Source organism: Pelecanus crispus, chromosome 3 (assembly GCF_030463565.1).
Source record: "Pelecanus crispus isolate bPelCri1 chromosome 3, bPelCri1.pri, whole genome shotgun sequence".
In the NCBI taxonomy this organism is placed as follows: domain Eukaryota; kingdom Metazoa; phylum Chordata; class Aves; order Pelecaniformes; family Pelecanidae; genus Pelecanus; species Pelecanus crispus.
Genome location: NC_134645.1, coordinates 55,627,283 through 55,651,279, shown reverse-complemented (window position 1 = coordinate 55,651,279; position 23,997 = coordinate 55,627,283). Strand labels below are relative to the sequence as shown.

The window sequence follows — 23,997 nt, the reverse complement described above, 5'->3', positions numbered from 1 at the left end:
ACAGTGTTTACTGAGACTTGTTATTTCCTACCTCAAAGTTTTGCAAGAATGAGTCATTAAAACAGTTAACACTGTTTTTCTACAGAAGTTGTTAGTAATTCCTTTAGCTAACTATTCTTGATAAGCCATGGAAACATTAGCTTACAAAATTAACCATTGAGTGTCTATTTTAAAATGCAGCTAAAAGCATAGTTATGTATTGACTCAATAAGTACAATCATTTGAAGATCTCAAGTAAGGACGCAGAGCAACAGAACTGTTTCCCTCTGACATTCTTAATTTTCTTCACCCTATGTATCAAGACAACACCAAGAAAGAGAAATTAGAAAATTCTTATGGGAATATATGGTAAAAGCATAGCAAACTCTCCAATACAAATAAAAAGCAAGATAAGCGGGCAAGCTGTGGCCACCATTTCGAAGACAAGACACAGTGAATGGCTGCATGATGAATGAGTACATTGCATAAAAGACTGGGGAAAGCATTTAAAAAAACAAACCTAAAAATAAGGCTAAAGACAGACTGACAGATAGTGTAGTCCAGTCCATGCCTGTCTGTGGAAGAAGGACTTACTACCTTTCCAAATTTTCAGGCTACATCTACTAGGTGCACCTCCTAAATATTTTCCACAGAATGAATTAAGTCTACAGGTAACTAAGAAAAGCAAGTCTATTATCTTCTCTGGACTACTCTGAAGCCCTCTGTGTACCACAGACAGGGTTAAACCCCTGAATGATACCTCCTATATTAACTGCAAAGCTGCCTAGGAGGTTTTCAAAACACTTCCAAGTATTGATGACTGCACAGCCTCCTCACACAGTCTATTCTAGTGCTTCACTATGCCATCTAACCTGACCAGTCATTTATTGCTGGTTTCTACTTACTCCCTTCTTCTCTGCAGGAGCTACAAGTACTTATGAGGAAAACTTGAAGGCAGGAGTTCTGCTGTAAGCTTGCGCTGATTAGGTACATGAAACCATTGGAGCTCAGAAGTGCAATATTATTACATGTCTACAAGAAAAATTTTTAAAATAACTTATACTATAAAAGAAGCATATATGTATTTCCTGTGAGGGGAAAAAAAAGCTAGTTCTTGGGGAAAAAACCTTCAGCTGGAAAGTCAAGCAATGCCTTCCCCGCTTTCCCAAGATGGAAGCGAGATCATTCACAGAGCCCAGCCAGACAAGGCATCGGCACTCTGGCTTAAAGCAGATTCCCTCCCATTCTTTACTCTGCATGAGCAACACATGCAGGTGTGCATGCGAGCACCAATGATGGGTAATGGAATAATGTGGTTCACTCCAAGACAGAGGTCCTGGTCTTCAACCTGTAGGAAAATATGCAAGTCAACTGGTTTAAACCAAAGAGAAAACCAAAATCTAGCCCCCTCTTGCCTCAGCATCACCACCCATCACCTACCCCACCATTTACCCTAGTTGGTGATATGATCACTGTTATCTTTGGACTTCTTTTGCCCTCCTTCAAAGCTGTTTTTGCAGCAAAAGGTGGGAGGCTGATGGGGGAAAAACCATGCACACAAATTAAGAAAAAAATGCATGTAAACAAACAAAACCTTTCTCTATTGGCTGCAGGTCTGCTTTTGGAGATTTTTGCCCTAGCCCCCATGGGAGATCTGTAAGCCACTCCCTTGAATAACACTTCAATGAATTACATGGCTGTGCTTTTAGGGACAGAAGTCACCAACAGAAAGGAAACTAGGAATGATAACTCTTAATTCCCCACCCACCACAATAAGTTACTGGATGTACTTGCAAGGAAAAAGATAAATGCAGCCCAGCTGTTTCATGTATTCAGGCTCTGAGACCCTGAGCATCTGCTTGCAGGAAATTCTTTTAATGTACTTCTCTTCACCAATCTTCTGTTCCAAGGACAATGTGCTGGTTTTGCCACAAAAGACTGAGGTCAGTATAGCATGTGCTGATCAAAGGAGTTAGTACCAACTAACCAAGTGAAAGACAACATGCTGCTTGGCAAGTTCCCATTACACCAACATTTGCTTTGTATGGGCATGAAACCAGGCAGATGCATCTCTTCCGGATGTGGTTTCTTGTTGCTCAAAACGCCACTGACTTCTTCCTACTGTGCACAGGAGCACTACCATAGATGAACTGCTTAGCAAAGAAAAAATGGTTACAGTGCATCCACTGCAAGTCACTTTGCAAAAGGAATACCACTCTTGTTTCAACACTTTCTTTCAAGCAAGTTCCTATACACACACACACAATGAAAATAACTTTTTCTTCATGCATCCTTGGCCTATTGTAGGTTTTATTATTTTTAAGCCTGCATATCTTTAATTAAAGAAATACTGTCCCTACTTAGCTGCTTTGAGTAAACCTTTTTACTGTCAAGAATAACAATCATAACCATTAGGTTTATTATAGACCGCAACATTCAGTTCTTCATGGGAATTAGTTATCAGCAGGAGGGAGATGACAGCCTGAAATAAAGTCCAAAAGCTACCAACTACAGCTAGCAAGTGATCCCCAAGAAGTTTTTGGGAAGAAGTTACTGATGCTCTTACAGAAGAAGGTTATTTGAGAAGAGAAAACAGCATACATCTGTCCTGAGCACACATGCATGTTTTCCGTGTTGGTGGGTTGGTGAGTGACTTCTGCTTCCTCTCAAATAAAGCCTAGTCTATAATATACTAAAACCAGTCAGAAGACAGCTGGAAAGGATGATTATGAAGTTATGGTTTCTGTCACCCATGTGACACAATGCCTGTGTACCTCCAACTAACATCAGTGAGTGTTCCACAGACAATTCCCTGTCTTTCTCTGTCCTGTATCCCTACTCTCCCCAAATCCACAGCTACCAACCCTTCTTCCTCTCACAGGCTAACGGATGAATAGATAAATTAACCTTCGATTGACTGTTCTCAATCTGAATTTCAAAGACTGCAATTTCTCTTTTAACCTTGAAGAAGGGTTTCTGCATGCAAATCCTTCCCAGTCTTCCAGGTAAGTCAACTGGTCTAATAAGAAACAATACTTTTGACTGCAATTCATTTATATTATCCATTTTTCTTAATTCTATCCCAACTGTCTTCAGTCAATCAGACATCATCCCAAACAGTAAAGACCAGATACACTACAGCCTCCTGTTATCCACACTGACAGGCATTGTCTGCCACAGTACTTCATGTTTAACAGCACTTCACACAAGTAATCCCCACTGCCCCCAAGAAAAGCAGGTTGGGCTCCAGATGTCAGTACCGATTTAACAGCAATAACCTACTCTTGTAGCTTGCACAAACTTTGTCTATCTTAAGCAACCAGCATCACCCCCTATCTCGACTGCTATACGCACACAACTATTTCTAAAGTAAATCTGAATTTCAGAATTAAGGATTTATACACTATACATCACCTTCTTGAAAGTTTAACATAGCTTTCTGGCATACACTTCAATAATACATTCTGCTGAGGTGGCCTGTTAGGATGCAGAAGGCATTCTGGAGAAGCATGCTCAGAGGAGTGGTTCTGCCCTGACTGCTATGCAAGGTCTGTACTATGAAGCAGCTTTCCTGAATGAGAAATATACATAAAGAGTATCAGGAAAAGTTTTTCTCTGTCCTTACTACAAGGAAGCATCTTATCTCAGGCAAGCAGTAGCTGAGGTCAGGTTTCTGTGAATACTAGATTATGCTTTTTATTAAATTATTCAGTATTTGATGTACACAAACCAGGAAGTCCGGTACATTCACCTGTATGAGCACTGACAGTCATAAGAGATGAGTGCTGGGACAGGAAACACAAAAAGAGTAGGTGAGAAACTACTTAAAAGAAGGTGTTAAGTGTTCAGTAATACAGCATTTGATAGCCCTTATCAGCTAAGTTTACCTTGAGCTTGCACAGCAACCGCTTTCTAAAGGGACAACCAAACAAATTTCATACTCTGGCACACAGACCCAGCCTGGGACAAAGCAAAACACCACCTATTCCATCACACATCCGTCTCCTGGCATGCCTTGATCAAATATGACCCTGCATCATGCCTTACCCAGGGGAGTGGGCAGGCAGGCAGGCAGTCATTCCTAGCCAGGATAAGAGAAATTTCTTTAGATAAGCAAGAGTGTCCCAACAACAAAACAAACACTTTTGCCCTAGTATCACCAATGAGAAAGCAACAAGGAAGATTGTTGACAAGGAAACAGTATGAAAATAAAGGTAATACAAAACTCTAACAAATTTCAACTGGGGGAGACCCACATGACCTCCCAGAATACTGAATCAGAGGTGAAATGAAGTCTCATTAAAAAAATAGTTTCAGATTGAACATGGCACCGTATTTTTTTAAAATAGAGAAGAGTAAAAACATACTACTAATACTTAGACTGGTGAATAGATCAGTGACCAGGGTAACTACAGACACAGTAATCAGGCCTCAGTACTACATAGGAAAGAAAAACAAACAAAAAGTTATTCAGAAGAGATGTCTGCAAGAGTTGGAATTTAGGAAAACAAACCCTCTATAATTTTTCAGGGGCATTTTCTATATGTCATTATCTGATAACTCTGGTTTTATAGACAAAAGAGAGACTTCAGATCTAACACACCCAGGCTACACTAAGCCATTCATTTGGTACAATAACAGAAATTGCTATTAAACCAAAGAGAAACTGAAGCTTAGTAAAAAGCTGTAAAGGAAGACTAAACTAAAAAGTGCAACTATCTATTTTTATTGTCTTTTGGTCAATCTAGATAAAGAAAGATCTCCTTGAAGGGTTTTTGAGGACTAAAACATTCAGCTCAAATTAAGAAATTTTGTGGATGATAATAAGTCAGAACACACTTTAAGAATCAGATGACCTTGAAAGGTAAGGTAACAGAAAGTGAATTAATTTTGATAGGACAGATCATAATGTGATGCCTTGCAGAACTAATAAAATAGAGCCTCATAATTTGGAAATTACAGAGGAGAGAGATATCTGGGAACATTAGATTGCCACTGCAAGTTTCTGCTCTGTTACTATTATGCAGCTCTAAGCAGGAAAAAGATAGCATTAGGACGTTTGTTCCTGGAGAGAAAGGGAATAGCCCACTGCATTCCTGAGACAATCTCTGGGCCAGCACATCAGCACCAGACATCCATGCTCAGGAAGGAAAAGCTGAAACAAAGCAGACGCAAACCAGAGCTATCGGGGGTGACAGGAAAATAAAAAAGCTAGGCTCACTCAAGCTATCAAACAAATGCTGAAAAAGGATTGGGGTGCTCTCCACAAATATGGCTTAAGGATGTGGGAGGTTAACAGTGCAGAAAAAGAACAATTTAAGCTAAATACCACTAGCACAAGAACAACTATGTCTAAAGTGACTGAAAATACAGGTATCTGATATTTTGAAGCTTCTTCTAAATGCTTTGGCAGAATAAAAACACCCAACAGCTTAATAAATTGAACAATATTTGTCTTAAAATGTGAGTACATTATACTGCAGCTAGAAACAGTATGAATTTATTTAAATGATACAGGAACTCCTTTCCAGTCCTATTTCCTATCATTAGGAAAAAAAGTGAGATTTTTTCCAGGCTGCCTTATAGACCAACATCTCGTCTCTTCCATCACTGCCTGAGAAACACACTGCATAGCTGTGCTACCACAGGCTGCAACTGAGCATTCACTGGACAAGAAGGAAGCCAGTATCTAGCAGCAATATGCAAAGGCTTCCGTTTAAGCAGGGTAGCACCAGCCAGCAGCCTTTCCCAAAAGAGTTCTCAGCTGAAAATCACCTTCCAGGGTGATTTTGCCATACACGTTGCTTATATGTACTAATCAGGTCACCTAAAGATCAGGGAAGTTATTTGACTCTTAAGTGAATCTTTCCATGTTTAATCCACACATTTAGGAAGGAACCCTATTTTCACATAACTTCTCTCCTTCTAGCATCTATTCTTACAATAGTCTTAACTTCTACATAAAGCAAGTTTATCCTCTTTAGTTTCAAAACAAACAAAAATTTGGACTTTGGACAGAAAGCATCTCGGAACAAAATGGCACGTCAAGAGAGAAAATCCCATTACTTTTGTTGCTCTAAATCCATGCCTTCCACGTGTTGAACCTGCATTTTCAGTTACTGACAAGAAAGGATGTGAATTTGTCTCAGAGAAAAAAGACTGATCACAAAAAGAGACTGCCACTTGCCAAAGAAAACAATCTCAAGCACAAATTGGAAGAAAAGCGAATTTGATTAGGAAACTGAGCAAAAGGCAATTTAAATCCTAAGAAAATCGGCGGTGCTTTTAAATAAAGCCTCTAGTTACCAAGAGGTACATTTCATAGAAGTGTAAACGCATAGAAAGACGGAATTACTGTCTCTGCAGAACAGCAGAACAAGACAACTAGGGGCAACGGCATCTAAGGGTCCTGTACTTTTCCAACAGTAAAGACATTCTATCTGCCTTTCAGGACTGGAAACAAAAAGCTGACTGAGTACCTGTATTATATCATCGGAGTTAATGGTGAATAGCCACGGAACCTCTACCACTTTGAGAACATTGTTCAGAACAAAACCATCACTCATTTTGCACTTGCATTCCATGAATTCCCTGTCTCTGCCCGTACTCTCACAGCATCTCATCACGTGAGGTCTTGAGAGACAAGAACCACGTCCCGGTGCTTATTTTAGCTTCTTAATCCCTAACAGTGACTTTCACAAAGTGTTCTTTAAACGGACAATAAGGTCAGAAGCTACAAATCAAATAAATGGCTTTCATGAATTAAAAATAAAGTACTACAGATCAAATATACCTATCAAGTACACAGCAAGCTGTGATTTTTGTACTGGCTGTAGCGTGGAACGCCTCAAGCTGAAGTCATCCAAGTACATAAACAGACAAAAATCCCCGCCTTTTCTTACCAAAGAATCTCATACGCATCAGAAATCATACATTCTGTTAGGAAACACCCAAAGTATACAACAATACTACACCACAGGTAAGGACACCAGTGCCTCTCAAACCACATTTAGTTGGACTGTGCTGCATTAATACTTCCTCAAAACTTCCGTGCAGCAAGAAAGTTAGAAAACAAATCCACAGGCAGAACATCGCAACCTGCTCAGACAGCCTGCAGCTTGCAGCAGGCAAGGATGCGAAGGTCCCGCTAACTTGCCTAACCTCTCACTGCTCAAACTAAAAAGATGCCCACAAGAAAAAAACATTACTGGCTTCCTGCTCCATAGTCCCAGTGGCTCAGTATAACACTGCAGAAATACTGTGCACAGAGATAACTAGCTTCTTGCTTTTGCATGTCTGCTGCAACAGTGCTGTACTCTTGGAATCATCTGCGTTGAATAATTTGCCTAGGAAGCACAGGCTTAGCTTACGTGGTACATGTCACAGCAGCAGCAAAATAAACACCCATCATGCAAACACAGCGTGCGTGTGTCAGGAGTAGAGAGGTATCACAAGATCGGACGCATACGTGCTATGGATATTCCTTTCCACTTTATCACAAATATTTCCAGCACAACAGAACCACAGGAAAAAAAGACTTCAAGATCTAAGCAGGGGATACAATATTACGCAAAGTACATCAAGTACCAGAATTTTCTCCCATGACAAACTGATCAAAACCGTACAGAAGTCCCAGAACAAAGGTGGCAGCCTATTGAAAGAGTCAGTGATTGCCTTCAACTTAGCTGCAGAATTCCTCCCTGAATTATCTTTACCACCTTTGCTGCCCCAATTGTCTCAAAATTAAAGATACACAGGACCCAGGTGACTCACTGACTTCGACACAGCGTTTATCAGCTTGCAAGGTGATGGAGACAAAGTCACCCTCTTCCCATCCTCTAGGCTGTACGCACTACCGATTTACAGCTGACTGAAATACTCTGCTTCAACTCATGCAGGCTAGCATTTCCCCTTTGCATTAGTTGCCACTGACTGGAAAAGGGGAAACCTAACCCCCATTTTTAAAGAGGGAAAAAAGGAAGACCTGGGAAACTACACGCCACTCAGTCTCACCTCTCTGCCTGGAAAGATCAGGGAGCAGGTCCTACACAGATTTGATGGATGGACCACTTGGTGGATAAGGAATTAGCTGGATGGTTGCACTCAAAGAGTTGCGGTCAATGGCTCGATGTCCAAGTGGAGACCAGTGACAAGTGGTGTTCCTCATGGATCGGTATTGGGACCAGCGCTGTTGTAACATCGTTGTTGGCGACATGGACAGTGGCATTGAGTGCACCCTCAGCAGGTTTGTCGACGACAACAAGCTATGTGGTGCAGTTGACATGCTGGAGGGAAGGCATGCGCATCCAGAGGGACCCTGACAGGCTTGAGAGGTGGGCCTGGGCAAACCTCATGAGGTTCAACAAGGCCAAGAGCAAGGTCCTGCACATTGGTCAGGGCAATCCCAAACACAAATACAGGCTGGGCAGAGAATTGATTGAGAGCAGCCCTGAGGAGAAGGACTTGGGGGTGTTGGTTGACGAGAAGCTCAACATGACCCAGCAGTGTGCGCTTGCAGCCCAGAAAGCCAACCGAATCCTGGGCTGCATCAAAAGAAGCGTAGCCAGCAGGTCGAGGGAGGTGATTATGACCCTCTACTCCACTCTTGTGAGACCTCCCCTGCAATACTGCGTCCAGCTCTGGGGCCCTCAGCACAAGAAGGACATGGACCTGTTGGACTGAGTCCAGAGGAGGGCCACAAAGATGATCCGAGGGCTGGAGCACCTCTCCTACGAGGCCAGGCTGAGAGAGTTGGGGTTGCTCAGCCTGGAGGAGAGAAGGCTCCTGGGAGACCTTCTTGAGGCCTTTCAGTACTTCAAGGGGGCTTATAGGAAAGACAGGGACAAACTTTTTAGCAGGGCCTGTTGCAATAAGACAAGGGGTAATGGTTTTAAACTGAAAGAGGGTCGATTTAGATTAGATATTAGGAAGAAATTCTTTGCTCTGAGGGTGGTGAGGCACTGGAACAGGTTGTCCAGGGAAGCTGTGGATGCCCCATCCCTTGAAGTACTCAAGGGCAGGCTGGATGGGGCTTTGAGCAACCTGGTCTAGTAGGAGGTGTCCCTGCCCAACCCAAACCATTCTATGATTCCAAGTTGTTTTTCTGACAGCCAAGGGTGTGAATGAGAAGCTTGTAAAAAAAAACCAGCACAGGAGCAGAGGACAACACTCCAGCCAGATGGCACGCAAAGGCTCCTCCAACAGCCTGGATCTGTGGGATGAAGCTTGCATGGAGGATTCCACAAGAAAGAACTCAACCCAGAGTCCTCCAAATCCAGATGTTGCAGCACATCAGATCACTCCTTGACACAGTACAGCAGTGGACCAAGCAAGCAGATTTTAAAGTTCAGCAAGGAAGACTGATTTATGAACTTTGTGCAAGAGGCACATCCTCTTGTAGAGAAAGACGCATGGGAGGGAGTAGAGCTTCTACAGAGGGTCCAGATCAATGGGCCATCAAAAAAACCCCACAAAACAAACAAAAAAAAAAAGCCCAACACACACAACAGCTAAACAGAAAAGGAAAAATAAATTTAAAACAAGAATCAAAACTCTGTTTTAAAATACACTTTGATTTTCAAAGCAGAGCTGGCCATTTATAAAAAAAAAATCCACACAACTCAAGAAGGGATGTGGACAGGAAGCAGGGTTTCATCTAACATCCCTAGGTGGGGGACACAGAGGGAGCCCTAGGCTGGCCACAGTGCTCACTGCCATTGCTCACCTTTTAGATGTAGGGAGCAAACGCAGGGCATGCAGCATACAGAAACAGTCCCCAGGCAAGCATGCAAGGTGGTGTTCTTTTATGAAGCACAGGATGCTGAAAGCGGAGCTCAGTGATAATTGCTCAAAGGCATACTCTATGCAGAGGTAGCATGTGACAGGCAAAGAATAATACATTAAAAGGAACACTTTGTGTGTCATTTGGAATATTAAAGTAAAAACAAAGCTACAACTTTAAAGTGGTAACAGCCACCTCCTTCCAATACTTAGTAATTTGTCAAAACAACTTCAACAGAAAAATCACAGATTAGGAGAGAGGATGACATATTATGCAGTTAAAAACCAAGCCAACCAAACTAGAAGAGCCAATCCTACCCCTCCAGCTGATTCTGTAAACTATAAGAATTGAATGCAACTAAGCTGAAATGTGATTTTTGCATTAGTCATAATTAAACATTAGTTTCTGAAGACTGACGGTACACAGATTTTTTTTCCTGCTCTCCCCTCGCCCCCCAATATACACTGACATTTGCTTAAGTTGGCCAGATGCTCAACTGGCATAAAAATACTCCCCGACTCCAGTGTAGTCACTGTTACACCATGCTGAATTACACTAAATAAGGATTAGACTCGTCACACCCATTACAAAGCTAAAGCTTTATCTGTGGTTTGATCTTCTTGGCAATTTAACCTCAATGCTTGTTTAGTCATAGAATTAAAACCTGCATGTACACATGCATGAACTGGCTAGCATAAGTGAAAAATATGTTGCTTTATTGAAACATTATGGCTGTAATTTTGAAGGCAGACATTACACAATGATAGTTTTGGTGTTTGCTGTCCCTCAGTTCCATAAACACGATCCATTTCATTTTCTTACAGAATGAAGACAACAGACACTTTATTGATAAAAAGTGTTTCACCCTTTTTGACAGAGTGTCAATGTTTTCTCAGATGAAACATACCAAACGAGGTAACTACAGACTGTTTAATATGGCAAAGCTTGGGTGCCTGTAACACAGCCAAGCTGTAATTGCTTTGGGAACCAAGATCAGAATCAGATTTAATGCAAGATCTTAAATGCATAAGCCTTCAATGCATCCTGAAAGTAGTGTATTTCAGATCCTCATAGGGGCTATGATAGGAACTGAGAACTTGTGGTTAAAGCCTGTACATTAAGGCATACCTCTAGCATTTGAGCCAGCAGCTCTGATCTGGGCACAAGTGTTGCCAAGGACCCTTCCAGTTACTGCATGTGTACTGGCACACCACCTCACTTCCCAGCTTCCCCCCCAGCTCCCATTCCCATATTGCCTTCCCTCTCAAAATGCACACTGATCATTCAAGTTTGACCAAAGAGATTCTCTCTTTCTAACATAATGCCCACAAAATGTAAACCACAATTTTTCTTCAGGTGGAGAAGAAATTTTAAGTCAGCATGTGTATTCTTGAAACAAGAGGTTTCAACTGATGCTGCCTTCTCTAGTGCAGTCCTGAGCTAGAGGGGTGGAGGAATACGGAAATAAGTTTTGTTCATTTCTTTAGCCACTGTTCCTTTTAAACTATCTCCATGCTGAAAGTTAAAAGCAACCGTCCCTTCAGAAAAAACAGCTGCACACTTCAAACGTTTCATTTCACAGCTTTTTCTGTCTTTTATCCCTACACAATCTGCCTACAAAACAGCTTTTTCTCTCCAAGTTACACAGCATGTGGAACAAAGCCAGCCTCACAAGTACAACGGGTTTAACACGCATACAGATCTGCAGTAGTCAGTGTTTTGAAATGCTCTTTTCAAACCCTTTGGGGAAATTAATTATTTAACAGCCATGTGTCAGAGATATTTGTCTCACATTTGAAGGCTCCTCTTATCCTTCTTCCCCAAGGAATTTAGCAATACTCCTATGTTTCAACAAACCAACAGTTCCTTGTGGCAACAGGGCCAGTCAGTGCAGATAACAATCAAGCACGCATTTCCTCCTGCTCCTCTGTCCACCAGGACTGCCCCCAAAGGCCAGCACAGGACTCCCCATTGAGGGCGTAATGAGGCACCGAAGGCAGCAACAGGAATGACCTTCCAATTGTAATACCAGAATTCAGTACAAGCACCCTTCTAGACAGACAAATTGGTCCCACAGGTTTCTTCTACTAACATTTATTTTTCATGAGACATCCTACAAAAGGACCTACCTGCAACAGGCAGTGCTCATATATGAAAGCAGACAACCTTCCTAGCCCTTTTTTGGTCTTCCCTGTTTAAAAATGCGATCATGATTACAGGACTTTTCTACAGCAACAAATCAATGACACAAGCTGGAAATAAGAGAGACTCCAGCATCCTAACTCTTACTCTTTGTATGAAGGCCAGAGACAGCATTATCATTCCCACCCTATTTGGGACAAGGTACTCAACACTATTTTCAACCTTCTCATGTTTTTTCCAAAGGTGGTTCCTGTGAACACAGGCCTGAAGATTACTGTGGCACTCCAATAGCCTACATAACACCGGAAGAACCTAGCATACCACTGCTCTTAATAGAGGTCCAATTCCCATGTCTGCAACGTAGAAAAAGAACTTTTCAAGGACTTATTTACATGGCACATACATCAAGTAGCAGCACGTATCAGGTTCCGTCTTTCCCATTAACTAAGTCACTAAGTCCAATAGTGTAACCCACACAGCTGGGGATGCTCCTGGGACATTGTTTGCCCTTCTCACTTGCACTTGCATAATGGTCTACTTATCAACCATCATTTGCTTTCCACATGAAGAAATCTATCAGTTCTTATGAGAATAAAGTCCGTATCTCAAAGACTCACAGATCTGCCATTCTAGCCTTTCTAATTCTCACCTGAGGACTGCATGCACCTACAGGAAACTACAAACTATTGCCATACAACTCAGGAAGTTTAAATCACCCTTCAGGAAACCTTGAATTTTAGGCATGAATTAACACAGATTTCTAGCACTGAGTAAGAGCCTATGAAGACACAAGGAAGACAAACTCCATGATAATCTTCAATCCAACCAGAAATTTTCTGAACTCTTAACATTTAAAAAGATACTGAAATATAGTGTCATACTAAAAGGAAAGTGTACTGTGGTCCCAATTTTAAACTCTAGATAGACTAAGAACAACTGGAAACTAAAGAGTTATGTCAGCTATTTTGTCTGTGTATCTTCCTCCTTCTTTATGAGCACAAAAGGTAATACATGTTCAAATAATAAAACTGTAATTGATATATTTCAGTGGGTAGGACAACTCATTGATAAAAATTCAGCTGATATCAGTTTGCATTCAATTTCTGAAAATATAACCCAATCCAGCCAATGAAAGCACTTTTCTGAAAACTGTAAGGTTAACATAACCTTCCCCATCTTTTGCCTTCATACAAAGAATAGCATTACAGAAGTCTATCACATAGGCTGTACAGGTAAATGGTTTGAGTTTGAAGGAAGAAATGGCTCTTTAGTTCTTTACAGCTAGCTTGCCAATTTAGAGACCTCAGCAAACTACAGAGTATTAGCACATTGCACATCTTTAAATGAGACACCATATGAGCTAGGAAAACAACCTGGAAAATGTCAGGGAATATTATGAGTTTGTTTGCTTTAAGAAAAAAGATTTAAAAGTCCAATAGAAGACTCTCCACAGCATTCAAGGGTGATACAGGAAAGGAGCTCCTTTACAGCAGCAAAGCTATATTAGCGAGAGCCCCTGTCAAAAGACTCACAGCTGCAAATCTCTCAACGCTTTCCCAAAAACCAAGTGTAAGCTTCTTTGGAAGTGACAGAAAGAAATTAAGTCTGTACAATCACTCTCTGTATTTCCTTACCTAACACAGGCAGCAGATACATTCATTCATCAAAAATCTGTCATTAGCAGTACATATTGATTCCTGGATTTTTTTTGTTTTAACAGAGCTATGTAAGTACCAATGAGCAGTAAGAAATTTATGTACAATGGAAACACTTTCATGTATTAGGAAGCTCACTGTTTTTTTAACTTCCAAAGAAAACCCCTCAGTCAGAGATGCAATAAGCTGGGGATTCAATTTAGAAACACAGCTAAGTGAGCTGAAGAGTAACCAGACTGAAGTGTACTTCCTGCTTCTTTAACACCATACAGAAAGGAAATGTTAGTTATTGACACTCCAATGCAATTTGCTTGAGTACAGAAAAAGCACACAGATGTAAAATACTAATATAAATGGGCTAACAGAAGAGTAAAACAATCTACCCACAAACAATTGCACTGTAATCTCTTATACCTCTGTCCCTTTGTGGTTCCTTATTTTGTTTTAAACATTACTTCAGCAAGGACCAAAATGGGTCTGGCAAAAGGGTAACTGCCTCCCCAAAACCAAGCAGATAAAAGAATTGTTTTGCACACATTTCCACTTGGTTTCTTATCCAGAGTTAGGGGATTCCTACTTCTGAACATGGTGTTGGAAGAAACATGTTTAAGTACAGACTACACCAAGATGGAGGTAAAGGAAATTCAGCAACATACATTTAGATTGCCCAACCCTGCTACCTTGCAACAGTCTCCAAAGTGAGAAAACATCATAATCCTCAAGTAAAAAGCCTTAATCTGAAGGTTGCAAACAAGTCACAGGAAATAACCACCTAGCCATAGAGGAGTACCAAGCGCGTCCACTCAGAAGCTCTTTCATCTCAAGTCACACTCAAAGACCTCAAGTACCTGCTGAAAGGAAACAGTGCTTCCTACCAGCTTGGAAATCCTCCTGCAAAAAGTCAGTCAGACACCAGATGCTTTCACTGGACCAGCTGATGAAATCCTCGCTGCAGGATGAGCCCAAAAACCTACTCCACAGCAACTTGCTGCTATGTGAGTTTCATGCTTTTGGGAGAGGGAGAATCACCCAGGTATACACTTTCAGTGGTGAACATTGCTCAAAAGGTAGCAGGGAGGTAGAAGATGCAACCAGCCAATAGCAAGCGAGACAAGACACACCGCACCTCACTTGGATGTTACACCAGTAGATCTATTCCCTCACCAAACATAGGAGAATGCAAAATTCCCCCAGTAGTTCTGCCTATGGAGGTAGTGTTCTTCCCCAGACAGGATTGGATTACTGCTAGTTTGTATTTGCTTGTAACTGGTGATGGTGATCAATGAGCTACTCTGCATCTCTGCAGGAAGGTTATAGGATCAAGAGGCTATCCTTCAGATTTAGTACCATTTTAGCAATTAAAATCAGTCCTACAGCTGAAATGGGGTTTCTACAAATATGCAATGTCACTCAAGAAGAATTTGATCCTCTGATTGTGATATTCACCCTTAATGAATAAACAACTGTAGCACCAAACTTGTACAAACATTAATGTCTTCATGTTCTGTGCTATGACTTGGATCGTTAGATACCATGTTCCTGAGTTATGTTGTGTCAGATGGAAGTACTTTCATACAAACACTCCAGATTTACCCCAGTTCAGGAATCTAGGAAGCTTGCTGGCCAGATCTAATGCTTTACTGGAGGTGCTAAAGACTTTGTGATGTGAGATGCCAGACACCAAACAGAATGTGGTTCACCTTCTATCGCTTCCCTGCCATCCCTCTCTCCAGTCTGCAGGCTATCACCATCACCCTTCTTCAGATCAGGAATCTGAGGCAAAAAAAAAAAAAAAAAAAGAAAAAAAAAAGAAAGAGGAAAATGAAGACAAGCAACCTCTACAAAGGCTCCAGCAACAGCAAAATCGTATCAGTGACAGCAAAGATGCTCTCTTCATTAAAGATCAGACTAAGTGCCTCTCTAGCTCTTCACCAGTCTTGGACAGAAAGTATCAGTATCAGAAGTTTTTTTCACATCCAGTTTCCCAGAAAGCAGCCCCTTTCTCCTAAACTAAGAGCTGGCTGTAACCGACTATATCCCTTTTAGGTTGAATTAGGAACTCTGCTAAAGGTCATGCACAGATGTCATTCAATCACACCTGCATGAACACAACAGCGCTACACTCATGCAGCATGCCTGCAATCAGCATACAGTCTTGGTTGATCCACTAAAGCTGTCAATACCTGAACCACGATGAAAACTGGATAACAACACCTGCAAGTGGCATAAAATGAGAGGGACTGAAATGTTATTAGTTGATACAGCAAGTTAATGGTAGTAGGGAAAATATGGAGGGATTTGCTACGCACTGCAGAGGACTTACTTACAATGACAAATACAATTCAGCTAACACAATCTGGAAAAAAGGGGAGTTCAAGCTGTGATGGATGCAGAGAACACACACATTTTACTCTACCAGCAAAATAATGGAGGACCTGCTGCAGTGATTGGCTCCTTCGGTCTTTCCAAATTAGAGAAGTTCAAGGTTTGGTCTCAGAGGAGAACTATACAGATAACCAGCAGCATTGCCACAAGTGCTTAACAGGTATAAAAGGGTATTAGGAAGCAGGCTGGAGGAAGGCATTAATGAATTAGAGCAGATGACACTTTAGAGTAGATGATTTCTAACAAAACATTTACATTGTCAAAGCAAAGGAAACTAATAGTTTTTGAGGGCAAAACTCATTTCAGGGTGATAGAGATCTACCTGGACCCTTTGGAAGACTTCAAAAGGTAAATCAACCATAAGAGCAAATACGACCTGCCAGAAGAAAACTGTGTATGCTCATATGTGGTCATGCACACACAAGCTTGAAGGACAATAATTCAGACAACTCAACAGTAGGATACTGGGGCACATGCCATCATATGACAAGAGAATACTCGGCAACAAGAAGAAAGCATTTCAAAATCACATCCACAAACAAAAAAATGGTGTGATCTTCCTGCTACCTCTAAAATGGATCCTGACTGATTTTATGAATGGCATTATACAGCCTATCACTTGAAGAGTCAAGAGGTTCATATTTCAGTATTATGGCATACATCGCTAAGTCTACTTTCTGCCCCCCCACCCCTAGAAGAAGACTCAGACCCCAAAATGAAGCAAGCAAGAACTGGAAAACACACCAATACAGGCTGCAGTGTGCGTCATAGCTTGAAACATTTAATCTACTGATCTCTCAGCATTATTTTGTAAACAAATACCGATACATTTTGTTTACCAACAGTCATATTTTCAGGAGAGGTACAATCCAGAGAACTCTTTGCGAGACTGCTGACTACTAGTATGTTTTGAGCAAACAAAACCTTGAAGTCATAAAATCTAGATACGCAGACTGTTTAAAATTGGGGCATAGTTTTGCCCCGCATTAATGGAATTTTTTTTAAAACACTAAAAGGCAATCGAGCTGTAGAAGCTAACAATATCCTGCTACAGATTTCATAACTTGTCATATATTATTTTTAAATCAGAGGAATACCTCCTGCTGCCCCTATTTTGATGGCTTCAGTAAATCAGATACTACTTTCTCACATTCTATTGTCCTTGCTAGCAACAAAAGATGAGATCACTTTCACTAGATCTTTTTTATGATGCAGTGCTAAGTGTGTTACTACATTACTTGTAAGGAAGGGAAGACAAAGCAAGTTAGAAAATTAAACGTAACCATATGATGACATATATATACACTCTTCTCTGCTCCAATATTTTATATTTCACAAACTCTGTCACACACAATATACCCCTAAGAATTTAATTTTGGAGGGCAAAAGGCTTCCAAATCCAAAGATTCAATGATATTCATCATCCTAACAAAAGTAGATTTTTAGAGAAAGCTAATCATCTACCTTATTGTACACAGCTCAGTGATCAACACCAACAATGGGAACTTACAAGCAGGACACCCTCCCCAGTCTGACATGTAAACCCCCTACTTCAGATTTGCAGGGAACATGGGAAAAAACCTAAGACTACATTACAGAAAAGAGGTACGGCAATGGTTTGTCTGGAGATACTCAAGGTAGCCCATGTGCTGAGAATAAAATTGCCACAGCACCACTTTGGTACGAACAACAAGCAAAATGGCCAAGGGCTCCTCTGAACTCCAAGTGGGCAGCGGGTTGCATGCAGGGAAACAAAATAATCTTGAGGATTAATATAGCCCCAATACTACCACAGAGCCTTATCTGGATGCCCAGTTCTCACACTGCAAAGCCCATAGTTGTATGTGGAAGGAATTAGCTTTACTGTCTCCTAAGACCCAGCCAAAATGATGAACTTGAAGCAGTTCTCAGTTTCCTCTGGTTTTGTTTCTAGAAAGCTCAGTCATAAGAAGAGTCAGTTTCCATCTTGGTTTTGCTGCAGTCAATGAGCATGCAGCAGGGTGCCTCCTTCCATGCAGAGAAGGGCCTTCCCCTCAGAGGGATTTACAAACTGCAGCCTACATAGTGTAACTTTACCCAGAGGTGTAATAACACCCCTTTCATAGCACAAGAATGGGTATTAGTACTACTGTAATTTATTTATGAAGGCAGATTAGAAGCTATGTGAATTGCTTTTAAAGCCCTTATGCACCTGTCCACATGACTGTGCCATTGTTGGCAGAGCTTTCGTTTATGCAAAGTTCACCTGGTGCAGAGAATGAGCAGGAGGCCAGTTTGCCACTCTCCCTGGGAGCACAAGGTGGATCTCAGCACAAAGAGAAGCTAATTTTCCCCCAACACAGTGGCAGCAAGAGGACAAGTTATCAACCACTGCTGCACTCACAGGCAAATACCTTCCCGAGTAATACACCCAGCACCACGAAAGAAGCCATTTATCCTGTATGTGTATGCCCATTCTCATAGTCTTGGCACATGGCAGAGTTATGCCCCAAACAGCCCACAGGAGCGCACCCCACAGTGGCACTGCACCAGCCTACCAAGCACAAACCGGTTCAGGAAGTACAAACCACTTTCGCGCTTCCCCAGCAAGCTACACAGCCATGTGCACACATTGCACTAACACCCAAGACAACCTGTTCCCTCTATATGTTTGGCCAACTTTACAAGCTAGTGCAGAAAAGCCACGCATACCCTTTGTGGTGGTTTGCTGTCCTCAGATAAGGGGGAGGAGGAAGGTGTAGTCCTACCTCTTCCAATTCAGGCACAAACAGCATCCATGAGAACGGTGATGTATTCCCCTCTAAGTGCTTCCTTCCTTGGCACACATCTTGGCTCTCAGTCTTTTGGAAGAAGAGACTGAGGACAAGATGTCCCTAAATTATTGAAAAACAAAAAATAAGATTGATTGCTTGCCCAACCTTTGTTCTAATGCCATCTTCCATGCACACTTATTTTTAAAAATTTTATTGTTACCACCTTGTTGAGGTTTGCAGTGTTCCATTGCCTCATTAGAGGTTCACTCTGTGGAATTCAGTATTAGGGAGAGTTTATCAGGGTTGTCATTTTACAAAAGGGATTAACAGGCATTTGAACCTGTCAGTGAATATGTACTTGGAGTCAGAAAACATTTTCTGAAAGTTAAAAAAACAAAGCCTTTGAGCTTCTGTTTTGTTTCTTTAAACTTAAAACACAGAAGAGGGTGTGTAATCCTTACTAGTCTTTTAGCTCATTTCAAGGCCAACACAGACAAAAGTCTGTTCTTTTCACATTGAATGTCCACTCTCTGCAACTAATACTCTTCAGTAAAGGTTGAGGCATACAAAGGAAGGAGGACTAGAACTAACCATTACCTTGTAGATGTTTGTCAAATGGGATAATGGGATCAAACAGGAACAGTTTATTCGTAGTAAAACATGAAAAGTATCTTGGAGATATAAAAGCAACCCAAACTGCAATCTGGTGAATGGCTAACACACCCTTTGGGGAGCAGGAGACAAGCTGAACAAGAATTCCAATCTGCAATTAAAGAACATTTACCCAATTCAAATTTCATAAAAAGCCACAGCAGAAAAATTGGCAGTTTATCAGAACCAGTATTTTTTTGTTTGCAACACTGTCATTAAAGAGTTCTCCCCAATGCTAATACATAATGAAGCAGGTCAGTAGAGAAGCTAAACTCACCCCATCTGACCCATCCAGGATTCACAACTGGTTTGAAAAGACAACTTCTCAACACCAATTACTGAAGGTAACTTGGTGCATGCCATTACACCTGCTCTGTTCCATTAAAAACAAGTTGTTGCTCTCGTTAATCCTTTCTACTGTAAATTTAAACTGGAAATGAGGTTTCTACCTCTTCTCTAACTTGCACTAATAAGAGAAATTTGAAGTCTATGGCTTTAGCCTGCTGGGTTGTCAGTAGTTATGGTGAGAAGCTAAAATGCTGTTGCCATACTCACAGTAGAGAAGTAGCAGCTCACACAGCTACACGTCCTCAACTACCAAACCACAGTTACTCCACACAGCCATTTTATGGTATGAAGCTGGTGAACGGTCTAGAGAACTAGTCTTATGAGAAGCAACTGAGGGAACTGGGGTTGTTTAGCCTGGAGAAGAGGAGGCTGAGGGGAGACCTTATTGCTCTTTACAACTACCTGAAAGGAGGTTGTAGTGAGGTGGGTGTTGGTCTCTTCTCCCAAGTAACAAGTGATAGGACAAGAGGAAATAGCCTCAAGTTGTGCCAGGGGAGGTTTAGTTGGATATTAGGAAGAGTTTCTTCCCTGAAAGGGTTGTCACGCACTGGAACAGGCTGCCCAGGGAAGTGGTTGAGTTCCCATCCCTGGAGGTATTTAGAAGATGTGTAAATGTGGTGCTTAGGGACATGGTTTAGTGGTGGACTTGGCAGCGCTAGGTTAATGGTTGGACTCAATGATTGTAAGGGTCTTTTCCAACCTAAATGATTCTATGATTACTTTTACTTGAGCTAGTCTAACTTGATTCATGTGAACAGATAAGCACCCCCAACTTAAGCTGGACTAATGAAGTGAGGACAAGTCATTAATCACAACAGCAGTTCAGCTTCCCATATGCAGTATGACATTGCACATGGAGAAGTGAGAATATTATGTTCTTATATTAGAAAGGAGATAGGAAAAAAAGGCCTAGAAGAAAACTCCACCACTGCTTGAAATACAAAAAAAACTTTCCCAAAGAGCATAGCGTCAAAGATGAAATGCTCTCCCCTGATTTTATGGAATCATTTATCTCTACCTTTGACATCAAATGGAAACTGATGAACTTGCAGGATCTAAAATCAGCTGCTGCTTTCATTCCATTCTTAAGTTAAACCATGCCTGCTCTATTTCACTCTTTGGTTGACTTGGTGACTCAGGCCGTACCAGACACTCAAAGCAACATGATGCTTGTCACTATTGCAAAGCACAGGCCTCTTTACATTCTCCAAGGCTAAGCTTCACTGTCTCAAACTGTAGACTGTTTTCATGACTTTGATCAGACCCATACAGACCCAACTTATTTATTAGTCAGCACACGAATGGCCCACAAAAGCATTATCTTACACATACACTACTACAAAAACACATCAGTTTTGATTAATTGGTCTACTGCATTATTCAGTTTTTCCAAATACTTTTAATTAACTATCATTTTCTCCTTTTCAAATATCACTCAGACAAGGGTCACTCATACCAAATGCTAGCTTGCTCTGTTGTAAAGCTAAAATAACCGTCTTTAACCTAGATATAGAGATAATCTGAGCATGATTGGGCAAAAATCTCACAATGCAACCTTTTCCAGTGGCATCAACACTGAAGACTAGATCAGCAACCCTGAATACAAAGCCACCTGCCCAACCAAGAACAAACATGCAGTATTACCCGCTCTTACACAGTGACCAGCCTCCAATATAGATGAGACTAGATTGAGAGCACTAAAGGATTCAGTCTGAGGACTCTAAAGTAGCTGATGTCTCTGCACTAAGTAGCCAAAAGGAAGAATGGGGCAGAAGGTATTGCATGAAAAACAACAATAATATACCTATATATACCCCTGTATACAACTGTACAGTATCTTCTACATTCCATGGCTTCAAAAACATATACTATGCTACCAGGCAAAAGGTAAAAACCTGGCCATATTCATGCCACTGTTCATACACACAAATGAATAGTACTTGCAAACTCACTACTTCAGGGACATACACACGGGCAGCAAAAATGAATTTTTCAGCAGGAACATTGTCTCTATTACAGAAATAATACAACAGCACCCCCAATTTATTTGGGCCTATACATGCTGATGCAGCTTTGAAATTTAAGTCAAAAGTATGTTTAAAAAAAAATTCTTTGAATAGTTGCACATCAGAGTCACTGATGAGAGATAAATAATCCCTAGTGGCCTCCAATTTGAGGCATGTGGCAAACTTCTCCTTCAAGCAGCTCATTATGAATACTAACAATGTTCTCCCTTTTCAGGTTCCTAGTAGCAGAACAGGTGACCTGAAGGAAACAATTTTGCTGCATTTCTGCAACACAGTTCTTAAACGCTGTATTGGAGGGCTGTTTTCCCCAGTATGAAACCATCCATAACTCACTTGGCATTGACAGTGACATCACACCTGAATAATCTTTAGGGACCCGCAAAAGTCATGCACTTTGCAACAGCTTCATTTTTAGAAAGTACTTTAGAATTTCAGAAAGGCCCAGGGAAATCTCTTTGGAAGGTGGACATATTTAACAGCGCACTCCCAGCTACTGAACACGGGCACATTACTGTATTTTTTTAAACAGCTTCTGTGGAGAATGCTCTCTGCTGTAAGTTGAGAGCAATTATGTGGAAGTCAGAAGTTGCATTGCAATAAATCAGTGCTGAAACTGCAGTCACAGCTCCTTAAAAACAAATATAAAAGCAGACTGATAATATCAAGAAAACTACACATGCTCTGATAATCCACTGTTGACGGGTGGTGATTCTATCAACCTCCTGCTAGCAAAGAAGAAATTAATGGATACAGGTCTCATTCATTCCACTGGAATTACCTGTTTAGTCAAGTGTCAGTGAATTGTCACATCTCCCAGTGAATTGTCACATCTCCCAGCAGTTACAAAAGTCTGGTCTTTCCACAGGTAATATCCTGAGCTTATGCTCCCACCCCCCAGAAAATAAAAATAATTGCAACCCCCTACTTCTTTCAATGCTTACAGGCTACCTGCTGTATTTGCCATTAGAAATATATGTGTATATTGAATATGTACAGACGCAGCTTAAGGTCTGAAATGCTTATTCAAAGAAACAACAGTTTACAACTGGCTTAAGCAAGCAAGCACATGGAATCAAAGATTTTCTTCCTTTTTTTACTGTCATTTCCCAGTCCTAAACAGTATTCGCACATGAAACACTTAAACCAAGATCAGAAACAAAGTCGTGCATGATAAAAAGATTGAAAGCATTATTGGAAGTGACTTGTTAACACTGTAAGCCTACAGATAATGCATCTCAGCAAGTTCAGCTATTATTTCGTCAATATTTCCTCATTTGGCTTAATGGAACATGATGGATAGCCAAACGAGAGGCATTCTCTCTTCAACATCCTGAATCAAGCCAGTATCCCAATATAAAAGAGTAAAACATTTCAGCAGAACAGGACATTTCAACAAAGTATATACCTCTTCAGACAAATGCAAGTGCTGCAGGAAGCAGTAATGACCTTTATATAGGTTACTTTGAAATCTGTTTCAGAACTTTTCTACCAATCCCCTCAAGACAAAATATGAAAATACTTTAAAAAACAAAATGTCATCTTACGGCTCGAAATGCAGTAAGCCAGCCTGCAGTTGATCCTCCTGAACAGTTGCTTGTTGATTGGCCAAAGTATAAGTGTAAAGAGTTGAATGAAGTTAATGATCAGTCCTGACACTATAAATATGTAGCAGATCAGAAGGTGACAAATGAATTGAGACTTCAGAAAGCCAACGATGTCCATGATTTGCTGAGAAAGCAAGAGGGCACCTTCAGACTCCAAATTCAGAAGACAACCTGCAAAACCAAACAATATCAGTGGTTACAGAGTGCATTTATTTCTATAAACAGACTGTTAATACAGACTTCCCGTTTTACACTTAAATACGCTAGAATTAAAGTTAATTCTATTGTAGAAAAAGGCCTGATGACAAATTTGCAAAAGTAAGCATGGAAAGAAAATACCATATTTCTGAAACAATTTACATTTGGCTTTGAAAACCAATTTTCACATTTCAGTCCTAATTCTGCAAAACCCATGAGCATATGACTCCACTCCATGGACTACAATACTCCTCTATCAGGTCTTTATTGATAAAATATGAGCAAAATAATCCACTTACATTTTGATTTGAATTGTCTGTACTGTGGCCTCTGCGATTTTCAAGAGCAGCTCCAAAGTAAACACAAGATTTAGAGCTTTATGTTAGAAGCTGCCCTCCTCCACAGGCTGTGCCAGCCATGCTCCCCAACCAAGAGGTAGCAGCAGCCCCTTAATTCTAGCTTTATTGGCTTGTT

At 40.9% G+C, this 23,997-nt stretch overlaps 1 protein-coding gene across 1 annotated transcript in view; it reads right to left on the bottom strand.

Annotated features, from left to right (window-relative positions):
- AGPAT4 (1-acylglycerol-3-phosphate O-acyltransferase 4) overlaps window positions 1–23,443 on the bottom strand; it is a 69,539-nt gene extending 46,096 nt beyond the window's left edge. The window contains exon 1 of the mRNA XM_075707800.1: window positions 23,266–23,443. Coding sequence (XP_075563915.1) covers window positions 23,266–23,443 — 178 coding nt within the window. The remainder of the gene's footprint in view (window positions 1–23,265) is intronic.
- Between the last annotated feature and the right edge of the window lie 554 nt (window positions 23,444–23,997).